We start from the raw sequence: 16382 nt of genomic DNA, 5'->3' as shown, positions 1-16382 counted from the left end.
TGCCCCTGTAAGGTATGTAGACACACCCACACACAGCAGCAAGCACACTGATGAAAAGGAAGAGCGAGAGAAAACAAAGTGGCGGGAGGAAAATTGTCGCGACACACTTGAGGACTGTGACAGATAAATAGATAGATGACATTTGTTTAAATCAAATTCAGATATTGAAGCTATTATGCATTGTTTCAGGGGAAAGCAGGGGATTAGGTGGGGGAATGATTTATTTCATTTGAAAGAGAACTCAGTACTTTCCAAGACTGAAAGTAGTGCTATAAGCTTTCATTGTGTTTTTCTCTTCCTCTTCTGTCTTTTCAAATAGCGTAAGAACATAGCAACAATAACTAAGATGGATAAAGTCCAATGGAACTTAGGTGAGTACTAAATTAACCTCACAATTTTTTTCCTTTATTGCTTCATTTCATTTGAATTCATTGTGATCGCTTACCTGACTGAGGCTGTGGCTGCTCAACAGCAAGAAACCTGTTCTGTTAGGCAGTTGTGAATCCCGGTATCTGTCTTGTAAAAGTAAATATGTTGGAAAGTACAATACTCAATCTGCTGAAAGTGCACATTCCCTTTCTTCAGTTCCTCAAACACATTCCTGTCTGCGGCAATGATTGAAAAGTATTCTACTTCTGTTTTTTTCTGGGTTTCATTCACATTAATCACTCCATTATTACTTCAGCAGAAGTCATTTTCTGGACTTTCCATAAAACACATGTGACACTGTGACAGGAGGAACCTTACCCATTCTTTTGGGGTAAAAAATGGTTATTCTAGCCTACTGACATAATGAGACAATGGCTATGATGCAATCAAATAGTTACTCAACTAGACTTTGATTCGATAGTATTTAGCAATTTTGTCTGTTGCTTAAATTGCTTTCCTCTTGTTTTAAAAGAAGGAAAGAAATATTTGACCTTTCACTGTGTTTCCAGGTGCTGTCACTGTGTTGCTGTTCACTGTGTACCACAGTCACGCAGCAGCTGCCAGGCTGAAGGAACATCTGGCTGATTGTCTGGAGGACAAAGACTATAATGAACTGCTGCTGACAGCAAAGACTGGTCTTCCACACATAAATACATCTCATCATGTTGTTATTGTTGGAGCTGGAATGGCTGGGTTGACAGCTGCCAAGTTACTGCAAGATGCAGGACACAAGGTACATGTATCACACATATATCTTGATAATAACAATAATATAATATAATGACAATCTAAATGCAATGTTAGCTGTCAAATCAAAGAGATTTCTGAAGATTTACAACCTGTAAGAAAACAAAAAAAAGTGCAAATCCCACATAAGTTACGTTTTTCTAACAGTGTAAAATTATGGCATTTTAAATAAACACCTTCATCACCTTTATGGGGATTTTGGTATCATGAATTGGTATCATGATTCTTTACTTCCCCATTTTCTTTTTTCTGTACTATTTCCATGAGATTCACAGCAAAGAGTCTCATCAAAAACAATATTCACAATAACCATCCATGGCTGACGACCACCGTCAGTGTCAAAGCCTTAATATAACATTGGGCACTTCAATTCTCCAAATCTCTTTTTCTATTTTTTTGGATAAAGTAATAGTTCATTAGTTGCTAATGTTCCACTCAGGAGGAGCAAAAAAAGCAGCCCATGTTTTTAAGCTTTGCATAAAACTTGGTAGTTGTAGTACAAATAAAGTAGATCAATAAACAATAAATGGTAAGGCAAGGCAAGTTTATTTATATAGCACAATTCAACAACAAGGTGATTCAAAGTGCTTTAAAGAGACATTAAAAATGAAAACAAATAAAAAGCATGATTACAATTGATTAAAAAACAGTAGATAAAATCAGTAGTTAAAATGTAAGTTTTGAAATTTAAGCTTAAAAGAGTGGATTTGATGTTTTATTCAAATGCAGCTGAGAACAGGTGAGTTTTCAACCTGGATTTGAATAAACTGAGTGTTTCAGCTGATCTGAGGCTTTCTGGGAGTTTGTTCCAGATATATGGAGCATAAAGGCTGAATGCAGCTTTATGGTTCTGAATATGGGAACTGATAAAAAACCGGATCCAGATGACCTGAGGGATCTGCAAGGTTCATACTGGGTCAGGAGGTCACTGATATATTTTGGTCCTAAACCATTCACAGCTTTATAGACCAGCATCAGAACTTTAAAGTCTATCTGTTAAAGTGAATTGTTAAATGTTTGTCATTTTTATGCTTACCATCTCTACATTGTTTTAAATCTGTGATGAAAGGAATTCTTTTGTCCCCCTCCCCAGATTCTCGAGGTTCTGAGTGGGGGCTGTAGTGTTTTATCACAGGCACATCCTTGTGAAGGTCTGTTTGATGTTTGGTAAGCTTCCTGCCCTTTGTATGGCTTCACTTTGTTATCTATGGTAAACCATACATTGGGTGTGGGGGAGACTACCAGGATGTTGTTAGAAACCGTTGTGATTAGGAAGTCACACAGAGAGGAGTGTAGAAATGTGTGTAAAAGTCGTCTCCACATCTGGCTTTTGCTTTCTCTGTGCACAAGGTAGGCCATGTCAGTTTGAGCTCATACTTTTGTCATAGATCCGTAAGCATAGAGGGATCCAAACTTCAAGTACTTGTGTTTATTCACACACATCAAAACAAACACAAGTGTTTATTTACAAGTATAGGATTATTTGCAATCGCCATATTGACTATATGGGTTTCTTGGTCTGCAGTGAACATGCTTCCTCTGCCCCAGCATCTGGTCATATAGCAATTCTGTAAAGTAACAATTTCAGTATTTTTACATCTATGGTATTGGTGTGTTTCTCATTGGCATATGGCAGTGCTACAAATCTTAGTGCAAAGTGACTGTACTAACTGATTCTCATTTCAAGATGTCCTTATGATGCTTGTCACAGTGTAGCGGCTCGAGTTAGGCTGGACCCGTTGGCCAGCTTCCCTCAGGGTCATTCCACGGTTGATTACATGGTCCACTATTGTAGCTCTGATGTAATCAGCAATTCTATTTCTTACTCTTCTTACCCTTCCTCTCCCCCTCCTCGTCCTCCTCTCCCCCCTCCTCGTCCTCCTCTTGCTCCTCCTTGTCCTTGTCGTCCTCTTCATCCTATTTCTTCACTCCACGACCTCTTCCTCGGCCTCCTCTGTCATGGTCTCCGTGCCTGCCCGGCCGGCCCCACAAGGCTACATTTGCTGTTTTGGTTCTCTCTCTCTCTCTCTGCCTGGGCGGAGCTCACTGTGGGCTCCCGCCCTTGGCCCACACGCCTGACGACAATCACCTGCTATTTGAGGCTGGAACACAGATCCTCTCGTCGCTGGATGATTGTACTACTGACGTTAGTGTTCTCACAGCTCTTGTGAACTTGTGCTTCGTGATTTGTGATTAGTTTGTGACTTCCCTTCTCTTCTGCTTCAGACCTCCCCCCCCCCCCCCCCCCCCCGGACCTGCGACCTCCCTGCCGTGTGAACGTGTGTGAGTGTGGGCAAGAAGACGTGAGCGAGTGTGAGAGAGCTACCCTGTGATTTCCCTGGAGTTTTGGATTCCCTTCACTGTATATATATTGTGCACTGGAACTGTAAATAAACTGTATTTTGGAGACATCTACCGCTCTGCACTTGAGTCCCTACAACCAGATCGTGACATCCTCTACTTCTCACTCTTCCTGCTCCCTCCATTGTACTCCACACACAGAGCTTACCTGTATTATAGTGCTTTTTGGCCAGGGTGAAGGGAGTATCTGCCATCAAACAAGAAGACAGCCTCATGTAACTACAACGGTGTTTGCTAGTTCACCTTACATGCATTAATTTAATAACGTGGTTAGCCTACTCAACGTAAATTACACACGAACAACATTAAGCTACTCACGCAGAGAAGAACGGCTTCTGCTGCCATCATCATCCGTCATCATTTCTGCTACACTGGCAGGGCTAGGGGCCAGGACTCTCCTCTTCGGGTTTTTGGGGTATGTTGCTAACTCCGGGTCCGATAACAGGCAACCCACCTGCAGTAGATGTGCCCGGTGTGAGGTCTTGCAGCAAGCTATCAAATACGGCGCATTTCTCGGCTTTTAACAAAATGCTATACGTCATCAGGTGTTCCATCAGATTTGAGGTGTTACCTCCTTTGCACAGTATCAGCTTAAAGCACTTGTTGCAGGCTGCTCAGTTTGCATCTTTTGCTGTGAAGTACAGCCAGACTTTTGACCACTTCGCCTTGGGCATTTTTAATCTGTAGCTCTGCTCTAAAAGAACATATGTACCTGGGCCTGCCTACTACGCTCACAAAGGTAAAATGATTGGCTAGAATCCAAAGTGTATGACATTTAAGGAAAAAAAAGCACCAAAATGTGCGCTGCTTTTCGGTATGGTTACTACCGTTTATGTCAGAACCGGTGCCATAATGTCACTGGATACCGGTACCCATCCCTAGTTACGAGGGGAGGTACGTGTTGTAAACTATTGTTTATTGTGGGAGCTTTTTCAATAAAAGGCACCGAGAGGAGGCCATCGTCGGGGTCATTCGTAATGAGCTGAGATACCGACGACGCCTCCCTTGCAAGTAAATCGATCGATCGCTGTTGCCTTGTTTTTCTTTCACGGAAATAAGTCCTGGATACAGCGGGGTCTGAGTTTAGACCCAACACTATCCTCTGACGGACAGGCAGCCAGTGTAAAGACCTAAGAGCTGGACTGATGTGGTCCACTTTTTTGGTCTTAGTGAGGGCTCGAGCAGCAGAGTTCTGAATGAGCTGTAGTTGTCTAACTGATTTTTTAGGTAGACCTGTAAAGATGCTGTTACAGTAATCAAGCCTACTAAAGATGAATGCATGGACTAGTTTTTCCAGGTCCTGTTGAGACGTCAGATCTTTTTTCCTTGAAATATTCTTGAGGTGATAGTAAGCTGATTTTGTTATTGTCTTAATGTGTTTTTCTAAGTTTAGGTCTAGGTCTCCTGATGACAGTGTGATATATATTTGTGTGTCATCTGCATATCTGTGATAGTTTATTTTGTTGTTCTTTATAATCTGTGCCAGTGGGAGCATGTAAATGTTAAACAGAAGGGGTCCCAAGATGGAATCTTGGGGAACTCCACATGTGATACTTGTCTGCTCAGATATGAAGTTACGTATTGATACAAAGTATTTCCTGTTTTCTAAGTATGTTTTGAACCAGTTTAGTACAGTTCCTGAAAGACCTGTCCAGTTCTCCAGTTGTTTGAGTAATATGTTGTGGTCAACTGTATCAAATGCTGCACTGAGATCCAGTAAAACTAAGACTGACATTTTTCCACTGTCTGTATTCAGACATACGTCATTAAACACTTTGGTCAGCGCGGTTTCAGTGCTGTGGTTCTATCGAAAACCTGACTGGAAGGCATCAAAGCAGTTATTCTGTTTTAAGAAGTAATTGAGTTGTTGAGAAACTGCTTTTTTAATGATCTTACTTAAAAATGGGAGATTTGAGATCGGCCTGTAGTTGTTCATTTGTGTCTTGTCAAGATTGTCCTTTTTCAGTATAGGTTTAGTTACAGCAGTTTTTAGTGGTTCTGGAAACACACCTGACATTAAAGAAAAGTTGACGATCTGTAACAGGTCTGACTCCAAAGTCTTTGAGACCTTTTTGAAAAAACTTGTGGTATGGTAAATGGTAATGGTAAATATTTAATGGTAAATAAATGGTAAATAATAAAACAAACATTAGCAAGTGTAGTTAGAATAGAGGCTACAAAGATGACTGCATTATCAGTATGATTATTATAATGAAAGCAATGACACATAACAAGCAGCAAAAACATTAACAATAGTTCCCAAAAGGTTGATTCTGTTCATCTGGACGTAGCGTTTTCAGTGGGAGAAACATTTCATCACTCATCCAAGTGACTTCTTCAGTCTCAGCTGACTTCAGGTTTGCCCAATCTTATAAACAGAATCAACCTTTTGAGATTTACAGACATGTGTGAGCATGCATCAAGACATTAACAATAGCTGTATCAGCAGAAGCAGTAACAATATTGTTATTAATATTTCCTAAATACCATTAATACTCATATTTCCTAAACACTACAACACCATCCTTTTTTCTCCACAAGTGTTTGGCTGTTTTTATCATTCATTTGCTTGTTATTTTCCAAAGGGTTTGTTACTCCTTCTGAAAACTAACCAGGAATTTCATCTGTTACACAAATGTGTAAACATTTACTTAACCGATAAAACATATGCATAACAACCATAACAATTCATCTTAAAGTCCATCTGTTATGATGGATAAACATTTGCATTGCACTCATTATTCTAGTGGTACTATTGTGTTTCTAATTCTAAATCATGTGGTTGTCAAGGTAACTATTGTAGAAGCAAGTGGTCGCGTTGGTGGACGGGTTGAAACCTACAGAAATGAAAAAGATGGGTGGTATGCTGAACTGGGGGCCATGAGGATCCCAAGTTTTCACCGGTAAGTTTTAACTATACAGATTAAATCCATTGAAGGCGTGCATTAAATCAAAAGGAAAACCTCGCAAACATGTGTTTTCCTTATCTTTAACATCTGGGATCATATATATCTAACTCTGCTACCACTGACTTTGTCTTTCTACAGAATTGTGCAATGGTTTGCTGATGACCTAGGGGTCAAATTGAATGAATTCATCATGGATAACCCTAACACCTTTTACCATGTTAATGGAAAGCGGAAAAGAACATTTGAAGCACAAGCAAATCCCGATGTTCTTGGGTACAATGTGTGGCCAAGTGAGAAAGGGAAGTCAGCAGATGAACTCCTTCAGCAAGCTTTACAGAAGGTGAGAAAAAAGGAAGCGAGTCAAACATCTCTGGTATAAAAGAGTTGGATGGAGAAACATACAGTAGCTAATTCCTCCAGTTATTCAATTTGCAACTTTTGCAAAAATGGAACCCTTTTTCATCATTATTGACCACATAACACGTCACTGACCACTAGCACAAAAAAGGGGAATCTCAGAGTGGTTAGTGATGCATGAACATGTATGTTTCCTTGAATTTTAAACTGTTCAAATCATTAAAGCAGTTAAACTAAATTAAGCACACTCAAATGCATTTAAACATTTTCTACTCAACACTATGTAACATGACAAATGTTTTGACTGAAGATATTCTGAAAAGTCAAAGCAAGAAATTAAAATTGATTTCACCAACTGCACCTGCTCCTTCAGTCATGAAAGTATATTGTAGACTAACATGGACATTTCTGACTGCTCATTGCAAAAAGAATCAATGCACTAAGTAAGGTTCTGGACTTTTTCCATATAAACAACTGTTCTTTCTCCTTTTTTGGTAGGTAAAGGATGAGGTGGAGGCTCATGGCTGCTGGGCTGCACTGAAAAAATATGACCATTATTCCGTGAAGGTATAAATCATAATGAGATAATGAATGGTAAAATGAGAACAGTCCTGGTTGACTAAGTGAATGATGAGGATATATTCTGAAGAATCAGAGTACTTGCATTGGCATTTCTAAATGTTAAACATTTAAATGATTACCACATTTTATTACAAATAAGGGTATATGGATAACATAAACTAGTAAAAACACATTAGTAAATATTTATTTTAATAAAAAATTACTTACGTCATTTTACTTTTTAACCATGAACCACAAAACTGAAAGAGGTGGTTGTAACTGTTACAGCACAAATGTGTGTCAGTGCAAGTAAAACTAGCAAAAACATTTAATCAGATGATATTAATGTACATCCTGAGTTCACAAAATGTAATTGTTTGTTGCAAATAGGAGTACCTGAAAGAAGAAGGAGATCTGAGCCCCGAAGCATTGAGAATGATTGGAGAGCTGCTCAATGAACAGAGTCTTATGTACACTGCACTTAGTGAGATGATCTATGACCAAACTGACATCAGTGACAGCACCAAGTAGGGCCTGACAACTCCTCAAACCTTCTTCATGTTTACATTTATGTGTAAAAACATAATTAAAATGTCTTTATTATCACCCAAGTAGAGCTTACAACAAATTTAAGAGTGCTTCTCTACCATTTGGTCACAAAAAGAGACAGTCACACACATGATTAATCCAAGAAAAAACTAATGTAATAATATATAATAGCTTAAATGTGCTTTTTTATCATTTGAGCCATTTAACATAGCAGCAAAGGCTTCAAATATAAAATGTATCTTATGTGTTTGCAAACAGCAACTGCAATTTTTCATGTCTTTATGTAGAATATAAAAAAGTATCTGAGTTTCCAGTGCATGCAAGCATATCAATAAACAATGATAACATCCAGAAGACACGGAGCAGTTAAACAGTCATTTGGCACGACTTGTTTTGATATTTCCTGCTCTTTTTACGTAAGCGCTTCACTATGTTTATCATGAGGGCCTTACCTTTGCCGCAAGGTATGGAGCACTTATCATCACGAAGCACGACACCATAGCATTGTGATGACTGAACTTGTTCGAACATGCAGCAGAAGAGATACAAACATTTAATGTGATCCAACAGCCACACACACGCAATAAAGTTTGCTTCTGCCTGCTCTGAGCAGTTCATTAGAACCTAAAAATGGAATTGTAGAAACTGTACATGTAAATAATTTCCTACAGATATTAACTGCAATAATAATAAAATGTTATTTTTATGGCTCTTTTTTTATAGGTACTTTGAAGTTGTTGGTGGGTCTGATCTTCTCCCCAAAGCCTTTCTTACTGTCCTTGATATCCCTATTCTCCTGAACTCTAGAGTCAAGCGTATCAGTCACTCACACAAAGGAGTCATTGTATCATACCAAACCGGACAACAGTCCTCTCTTACTGATCTTCAGGCTGATGTTGTCCTAGTAACAACCACAACAAAAGCAGCTCTATTTATGGATTTCATCCCACCTCTGTCCCCCAAAAAGATGGGGGCACTGAGGGCTGTCCATTATGACAGCTCCACTAAAATCCTCCTCACCTTTAACAACAAGTTCTGGGAGAACGACGGTATCCGAGGAGGAAAGAGTATCACAGACGGGCCTACTCGTTTTATCTACTATCCCGGCCACAATTTCCAAAAAAATAAAACCATTGGTGTCCTCCTGGCATCCTACACCTGGGGTGATGATTCACTACTCTTCCTAGGTGCAAGTGATGAAGCCCTCAAAGAACTGGCTCTGAGCGATTTGGCAAAGATTCACGGTGAGCAGGTCTGGAATTTCTGCACTGGGGTGGTGGTGAAAAAGTGGAGCATGGATCCTTACAGCCTTGGTGCCTTCGCTCTGTTCACACCCTACCAACACTTAGAGTATGCTAAGCAGCTCTTTAAAAGTGAAGGCAGTGTCCACTTTGCTGGTGAACACACAGCCTTCCCTCATGCTTGGATTGAGACGTCCATGAAATCTGCAATAAGGGCAGCGAAAAACATTAACAGAGCTGTGCTGCTGAATTCAGAGTCAGCTAAATGTCGAAAAAGAGATGAACTCTAGGGTCTGACATATTTAGTCTTCAACAATCTTCAAAAGAAGGATCCTTAAACCACTTATGTACTTATTACAAACCAATCGTTTCCATGAATTAGCTAAGTGACAATACTAAATATTATTGTTTCAGAGTTTACAGCTTTTTATCCTTTTGTTAATTGATCTCTTTTTTGTGCTGTACTACTCACTTTTCATATAAAAGGCCTTGGTAAATTAGTGGTGATAGAGATATATTATTAAAAACTGTATCTGTATCAAAGACTTTTTGTGATGTAGCATTTTCACACAATAAAGTGGCAATGTTACACAAAGTTAATGTCTATAGTCTCATTTTTTTCTTTGTAATAATCAAACCTGCTCAAAGATATACGTCCTGCATGTGGTGCCACTGAAAACACGTGACTTCTGGAAAGACGTTTGCTTAGCAAATGACAGAATGATAAAAGATTTAAAGGAAGTTACATTTTTCTCATCATAGGACCCAAACAGTGGATGTATATCATCTGACCGCACGAGACAGGGAAAAACTGAAACCAAAACTGAAGCCTCATTTTCAAAAGAGGCGGGGCAAGCCTGTCCTTTAGGATGGGGCAGTCAGGTGAGTAGTATAAACAGGAGTGAACTGAAGTGAATGACAAGGAGGAGACAAGAGTTAAATCGGATTAGCAAGTTCTTTTAAACGGTAATATAGTTTTATTTCTGCTTGGTAAAAACAATACTTGTATTATATGTGTGCAGGTTTTTCATATTTTTTATGCTTTTTAAAAGATGATTACAAATGACTTTCTAGACTTTTTTTATCACAAAGTAAAACAAAATATTTATAGGGATTAGATAAATGCAGCACCAAATGTATCAGTTTGTATAGATAAATAAAAAAAAAACAATAAAGCAGTTAGAAAAGTGAAAGTATCTGAGGAATTTTTCCAAGGGTTAGAGTTATCTGCTGCACTCCCGTCTGTTCTTTCAGGATTTGAGCATGTATGTGGGTTTATGTTGATGGATATCACATAGGATATGAATAGTTGTGTTCTCCTGTCCTTAGAAAGAAAAGAGAACACAACATTTCTTTGTAAATAGTGTTAATGAATTTTCTCTGATAATAGAATAAAAAAATCAGCGGTATTACAAAGCACTGGCAGAAGTGAAAGTAAAACTACAGCTGCTGTGGTAAAATTTTGGGATATAAATGCTTCCTCTTTTTGAAATTCACAAATATGAAGATGAAAGATAAAGGTACTGTGTCCTGATCCCAGTTTCTATTTCTCATTCTAATTCAGTTTTTCGTCTTGTTCTTTACTTGCTGCCAAAGATATAAGGAAAACCATTGAGCAAAGTGAGATGAAGCCACAATTTGCCAAGTGGGAATTTTGTGAGTAATTCTGGTGCAATCTTTAATTTTGGTCTTGAAAATGTAAAAACTCCTGTAATGTTTGTTTGTTTTTTTAAATGTGTAATGATTCCGAGCTCCAGAGCTCTTCTTGCATAGTTTGCTGTTCTTTGTTGAGTTTGTGATCATCATTAAAATGTGCACCACGTGGTGTCCTGAAACACTTGGTGTTGACATTCTATAATCCCAGGAAGTCAATATGACTATCAAAATGGTAAATGGAGTGATTCTTATATAGTGCTTTTTTACTCTACCTGAGTACTTAAAGCTTTTTACTGGATTTACCTCATTCACCTAGTCACACCGATTCATACAAGAATATTGTTCTATGCAATTTGAGAATTGGGAAATAGAAATACTTTAAGTTTTTAGTTTTAATAAGTTTTTTGCACATTCATCATATATTATAGCTCAAAGTTATTAGTAACTGAAATTGTAACTCCACAAACTTAAATTTACTTATATGGATTATGTAATATGTAATGTAATATAATACGTATAATATGTATGTTATGTGTTATTCATAACATAAATGTTTTAAAATCTCTTTTTATCTTCAGTCCATTCATTTGCCATCAGTGTGCTGCTGTTGGCTTTGTATCCCACTGCTGCTGTTGCCAGCATGAATGAAGAGCTGGCTAAATGTCTGGAAGATGACGATAATTATCAGCTCATGGACACAGTGAAGACTGGCCTTCCTCAGATCAAGAAGTCTCATCATGTTATTATTGTTGGGGCTGGGATCGCTGGGCTGACGGCTGCCAAGCTATTGGAAGGTGCAGGACACAAGGTACATGCAAGATTTGAATATGTGTATGCCTAGTTATGTTGTCCATCCAGTGAATGCAAACACTGCCATCTGCAGGTTAAAAAATGGTGCAAGAAAATGTTTTCTTTTTAAAGTAGAATACATCTGTTCCAATGACATCATTTTATATTTAAAAGTGTTTAAAAATCTTCCCTTACTTTTAAAAGGACAAAAACATTTAACACATTTTTTTTATTCATGCCTAATTATTGTATCCAGTCAATGCAATTTTCTTTTATATGAAAATCATCTCCAACCCCAAAACACAAATCCCAAGAATTTTGTAATTTTGCTCACTTCACACTATGAGATTCTGGATCCAGAAGGATAAGAAGTTAGTTTGTAATATTTTCTTGAGACAATGAATTCTTATATCTGCTATTTATATTATATATAAATATTTTAAATTTTGTCCGGTCTTGCAGTGGTCCGAAAGGCTCTGGTAAAAAGTTCTTGTAAATATTCTCTTTAAATATATATTTTTAAGAGCCTGCTAACAATCATACAAACGTTATCAATCACATAAGTTGTGTTTTGGGCCCTAGTAGAAGTAATTTCATGTCTGAATTTGATACAAACGTCTTTGGACTTCATGTTTCTGTAAAACAAAAAGGTGCACAGTAGTGAAATGGCATGGATGAGGCATTTTTAAGATTCTTCTGAGATCAGAATGTGATTTGAGAGTGATTGCAGACAAGAACAAACACAATTACCTATCAACCTTTCTCATATTTTTTTAGCTTTCATTTAAACTCATTATAAATAAAGTCCTAATGGCTTATGTACAACACTCCTGGAGCATTACAAGTGTCTAATTCTCTGGATTTATAACAATATGGTATGTTTCTAGATGTTCCAAGATAGAACAGCAAAAGTATATATTTTCCACAATATTTTTGTTTATTGCTTTTTCTCTTGAACTGTTTGATTAAGGTAACCATCATAGAAGCTAGTCCTCGTGTGGGAGGAAGGGTGGAGACCTACAGGGATGAAGAAAATGGCTGGTATGCTGATTTGGGTGCAATGAGGATACCGAGTAACCACCAGTGAGTAAAAGAATGTCAAACATTGTCAAGTTTTGCTCTCAAAGGACCAGTTTTTGTACTGCATTATAAACATTAACAAGCGAATGACCTCATGCTTTAACAGGATCATCCGCTGGTACATCAAAGAAATGGGGCTCAAGCTGAATCCATTCATCATGTATGACTCCAACACTTTTTACTTGGTTAATGAACGGAACAGGACGAGGACATACGCAGTGACAGCAAACCCCGACATCCTGAATTATAAACTGCCAGAGAGGGAGAGGGGGAAATCAGCTGACGAACTGTTGTGGCAGGCTTTGCAGAAGGTAGGTAAAGATGTAGGAGGAATTCATGGCACTTTTTATACAGAGTGATACCATAGCAGAGCTGTCTATTAAAAATACAACAGATTCAGCAGTTGTCCTATAAAATATTAATTTAATGCATTTATGCACTCCATGGACTCTAAGCCTTAAATGCAAGTGTTGACTTATTCATGCAGACACACACTCCACATGGTTATCCCACTGTTACTGAAAATTAAAGTTAACAATTTCTTGTCACTTCATACTCTCAAATAAAGGCAAAAAAGCTCAAAAGATTTTTTTTTAAGTTTCTTAAAGGTTAAAATGCACAAGAAGCCAAAGAAAATGTACCAAATTGACAGTTTTCAAGGACCAGTTAAATGCAAATCTTAACATGTGAGCTGTTGAGTTTTTTAAGATTCAAATGGGCAATGCTTTGTCTTCATGTTTGTAGGTATTAAATATTTAATAAAATTGTAGGTGTTGTAGGCTCCTAATGGTGTACCAGTGTTTTACCAAGACTCAACTGGAACAGACTCCATTCCTGTAACGACTCTATTGGATGACGTGTTATTAATATTGCAATACAAAATTGCAATACTAAATGAGCTGTGCTCTGACTTTGCATACAGAACCACTGGAAATAACTTTTGTATGTATCTTTTCTTTCAAGGTGAGAGACGAAATTAAAGCCCATGGATGCAAAGCTGCATTTAAGAAATATGACCATTATTCAGTGAAGGTAAAGTGCAGAATCATCTTCTGAAATAGTGCCTGTTATGATATTAGGTCTTCATTGGACAATGTAAAAAAAATAAATTTACTAAAAGACCATGTACAACCTTCTTTTTTTATAGGAGTATCTGAAAGAGGAAGGTGGTTTAAGTCCAGAGGCAGTGGTTATGATTGCAGAGTTACTGAATGAACAGAGCATGATGCATCTGGCTCTGACTGAGATGCTCTACGTCGAGAATGATGTCAGCGATAGCACAACGTAAGATTATTAGACTTAAAAAGGAAGTGATGGTAGTCGTGAACAATGCAAAGAAAGAATAATCAAATCTTATTTTTGTTCTTGTTTTGTTCACAATCCTGACCCAGTACAACGTTGTAGTTGGATTTCCTTGATTGGATTTACTTATAAGCAAATTCTTAGGGAATCTCTCATAATTCCTGTTGAAAATTATACTCATATCAGCTACTCGCTTAGTTTAATGTTGTAACATTTAATCACAAAGGAAGCAACCAGTTTGCTGTATATGTAACATTTGAGACTAAAAACAAACAAGCTGGAAACAAATATGAGGTTATAACCATGTCTCTGTCATACACCCACCACAAAATACTACAGCTGTAAAATTGAACATGAATAGGGTAACATCAAAGTAAGTAAATAACGAAGAAATGTGATGGTAAATATAATTTACTTACACGTCTAGGTAGCGAAATGTTCCCCTATTCCTAAATGCTGACTACTAACTAATTTCCTCTTAAATTCAACTGTTTATGTCACCACTGCATGGTCCTAAGGTCTTTGCACTGATTCTGTACAAAAGCTCAGGCTGACATTCGTGTTTTTGTGTTTGTTTGTTTTTTAAGGTATGATGAAATAACTGGTGGGACAGATCTCCTCCCCAAAGCTTTTCTCTCTTTCATTAATGGCCCCATCCTCTTCAACTCCAAAGTCAAATTCATCAGCCAGTCAAATGAGGGTGTAACTGTGTCATATAGAAGAAAGGGCGAGTCAGCTTTGACATACATTACTGGCGATGCCGTCTTAGTAACAACCACAGCCAAAGCTGCCCTCTTCCTGGATTTCAACCCACCTCTCTCCACCCAGAAAATGGAGGCATTGAGGGCTGTCCACTATGAATGCTCCACTAAAATCATCCTCACCTTCAAGAGGAAGTTCTGGGTGGACGATGGCATCCATGGAGGAAAGAGTATCACAGACCGGCCCTCTCGTTACATCTACTACCCCAGCCACAGTTTCCCAAGAAATCAAACAATTGGTGTCCTCTTGGCTTCCTACACCTGGGCTGATGACGCCCAGTTTTTACAAGGTGCGACCGATGAAGACCTTAAAGAGCTAGCATTGAGAGATTTAGCGAAGATTCATGGTGAGCAGGTGTGGGACCTCTGCATTGGGGTGGTGGTGAAAAGGTGGGGCATTGATCCATACAGCTTGGGTGGCTTTGCTTTCTTCGCGCCATACCAACACATAGAGTACGCAAAGGAGCTCTTCAGAAGTGAAGGCAGGGTCCACTTTGCTGGGGAGCACACAGCTTTCCCTCATGCTTGGATTGAGACATCTATGAAATCAGCTATTAGAGCAGCTAAAAACATCAACAACGCTGCACACGAGGAGTTGGCTAGAAATCAAGATCGAAATGAGCTCTGAAATGTCAAATATGTACTCTAGGTCAAACAGTTTTACTGAAGTTATATATAACCATTTTGGGATAAGGTATGTCAAATGTCAAAAAGAAGAAGCTGTTTCTAAAAGGTTTTTACTTACAGTTCTAAATGTTGTTAAATAGTATTCACCCTGTTTCCAGAACAGTAAATACTGGGTTATGTTGCATTTTTGTTATCGGTTGTCTGAAATCACGTCAGACATTTTTTACAATTCTTAATAAAATTATCCTATTTAAAGTTATGTTTTATGATAATTTTAGTCCATGTCTGTCCAATTCTGTCCAGAAATCTTGAGAAGGGGCTCATTGAATCCCTTCTTTTAAAGAAAAAGTCCCAACTGTGCAACCTGTAGTACTAGTAGCACTACTCTCTAGTGTTTTCTTTGCAGTTACATAAGTTTATATTGACATTTCAAGGCAGAGCTAACACTATTTAATACTTTCAATTTAAATGCACAATACTTTATTTAAACCCACGGGGCAATTAAGAAGTGTGTGTGTTTTGTTTTTTTAAATCATTGGAACCAAGCTGTTAAAGTGTGTGATTTATAGCAGAGGTCCCCAATCCCCGGGCCATGGACCAGTACCGGTCCATGAGTCGTTTGGTTCAGGGTGGCGAGAGTTGAGGCTGGGGTGTGAAATGTATGGTTTTCAGGGTTTTTATCGTTTTTTAGCGTTGTTTTGTTATTGTTTTTTATTGTTAACTCGGTTTTCCTGGGTCTTTTCACATGTGTTATGAATAAATCTTCTTTTTTTCAGTACCGGTACTAGTTTTATTTTGTTGTATTTATCCACGACACCTTATAGGACGGTCCGTGAAAATATTGTGGGGCATAAACCAGTCCGTGGCGCAAAAAAGGTTGGGGACCGCTGATTTATAGCACTGAAAATGTTTGTTTGAAACAGCAGCAATTCTGACTTGTAACGTGCACATGTGAGGTTATCTGTTTCTTGGATCGCCATTGTGGGTGTGATACTAATATCAGTGATTTGTAG

General features: G+C 38.1%; 2 protein-coding genes across 2 annotated transcripts; both read left to right on the top strand.

Moving 5' to 3' along the window:
• The first annotated feature begins 346 nt into the window (after nt 1–346).
• Nucleotides 347–9444, top strand: LOC146635474 (L-amino-acid oxidase-like). The gene is made up of 7 exons (XM_085350571.1): nt 347–371; nt 939–1162; nt 6328–6440; nt 6585–6786; nt 7302–7370; nt 7755–7891; nt 8637–9444. Exons 1-7 carry the CDS (start codon nt 347–349, stop codon nt 9442–9444), a joined length of 1578 nt encoding a protein of 525 aa, XP_085206697.1.
• A 1335-nt stretch (nt 9445–10779) lies between these two features.
• Nucleotides 10780–15370, top strand: LOC146635473 (L-amino-acid oxidase-like). Its single transcript, XM_085350569.1, has 7 exons — nt 10780–10810; nt 11389–11618; nt 12570–12682; nt 12786–12990; nt 13643–13711; nt 13827–13963; nt 14569–15370. Exons 1-7 carry the CDS (start codon nt 10780–10782, stop codon nt 15368–15370), a joined length of 1587 nt encoding a protein of 528 aa, XP_085206695.1.
• The last annotated feature ends 1012 nt before the right edge of the window (nt 15371–16382 follow it).

This window comes from Diplotaxodon limnothrissa, linkage group LG3, assembly GCF_057381915.1.
Source record: "Diplotaxodon limnothrissa isolate DT_005_m linkage group LG3, D_limnothrissa_male_GT1.1, whole genome shotgun sequence".
Classification (NCBI taxonomy): Eukaryota; Metazoa; Chordata; class Actinopteri; order Cichliformes; family Cichlidae; genus Diplotaxodon; species Diplotaxodon limnothrissa.
The sequence above is the reverse complement of the archived record's forward strand: the minus strand, read 5'-3'. Positions and strand labels throughout refer to the sequence as shown.

Bases quoted from the DNA above. Each gene is read 5' to 3' on its own strand.
- LOC146635474 (XM_085350571.1), top strand. From the start codon at position 347: ATGGATAAAGTCCAATGGAACTTAG. The intron at 7,371-7,754 runs GTATAAATCATA...TGTTGCAAATAG, and splicing joins ATGACCATTATTCCGTGAAG to GAGTACCTGAAAGAAGAAGG. The intron at 7,892-8,636 runs GTAGGGCCTGAC...CTTTTTTTATAG, and splicing joins GACATCAGTGACAGCACCAA to GTACTTTGAAGTTGTTGGTG.
- LOC146635473 (XM_085350569.1), top strand. From the start codon at position 10,780: ATGAAGCCACAATTTGCCAAGTGGGAATTTT. The intron at 10,811-11,388 runs GTGAGTAATTCT...TTTTATCTTCAG, and splicing joins ATTTGCCAAGTGGGAATTTT to TCCATTCATTTGCCATCAGT. The intron at 13,964-14,568 runs GTAAGATTATTA...TTGTTTTTTAAG, and splicing joins GATGTCAGCGATAGCACAAC to GTATGATGAAATAACTGGTG.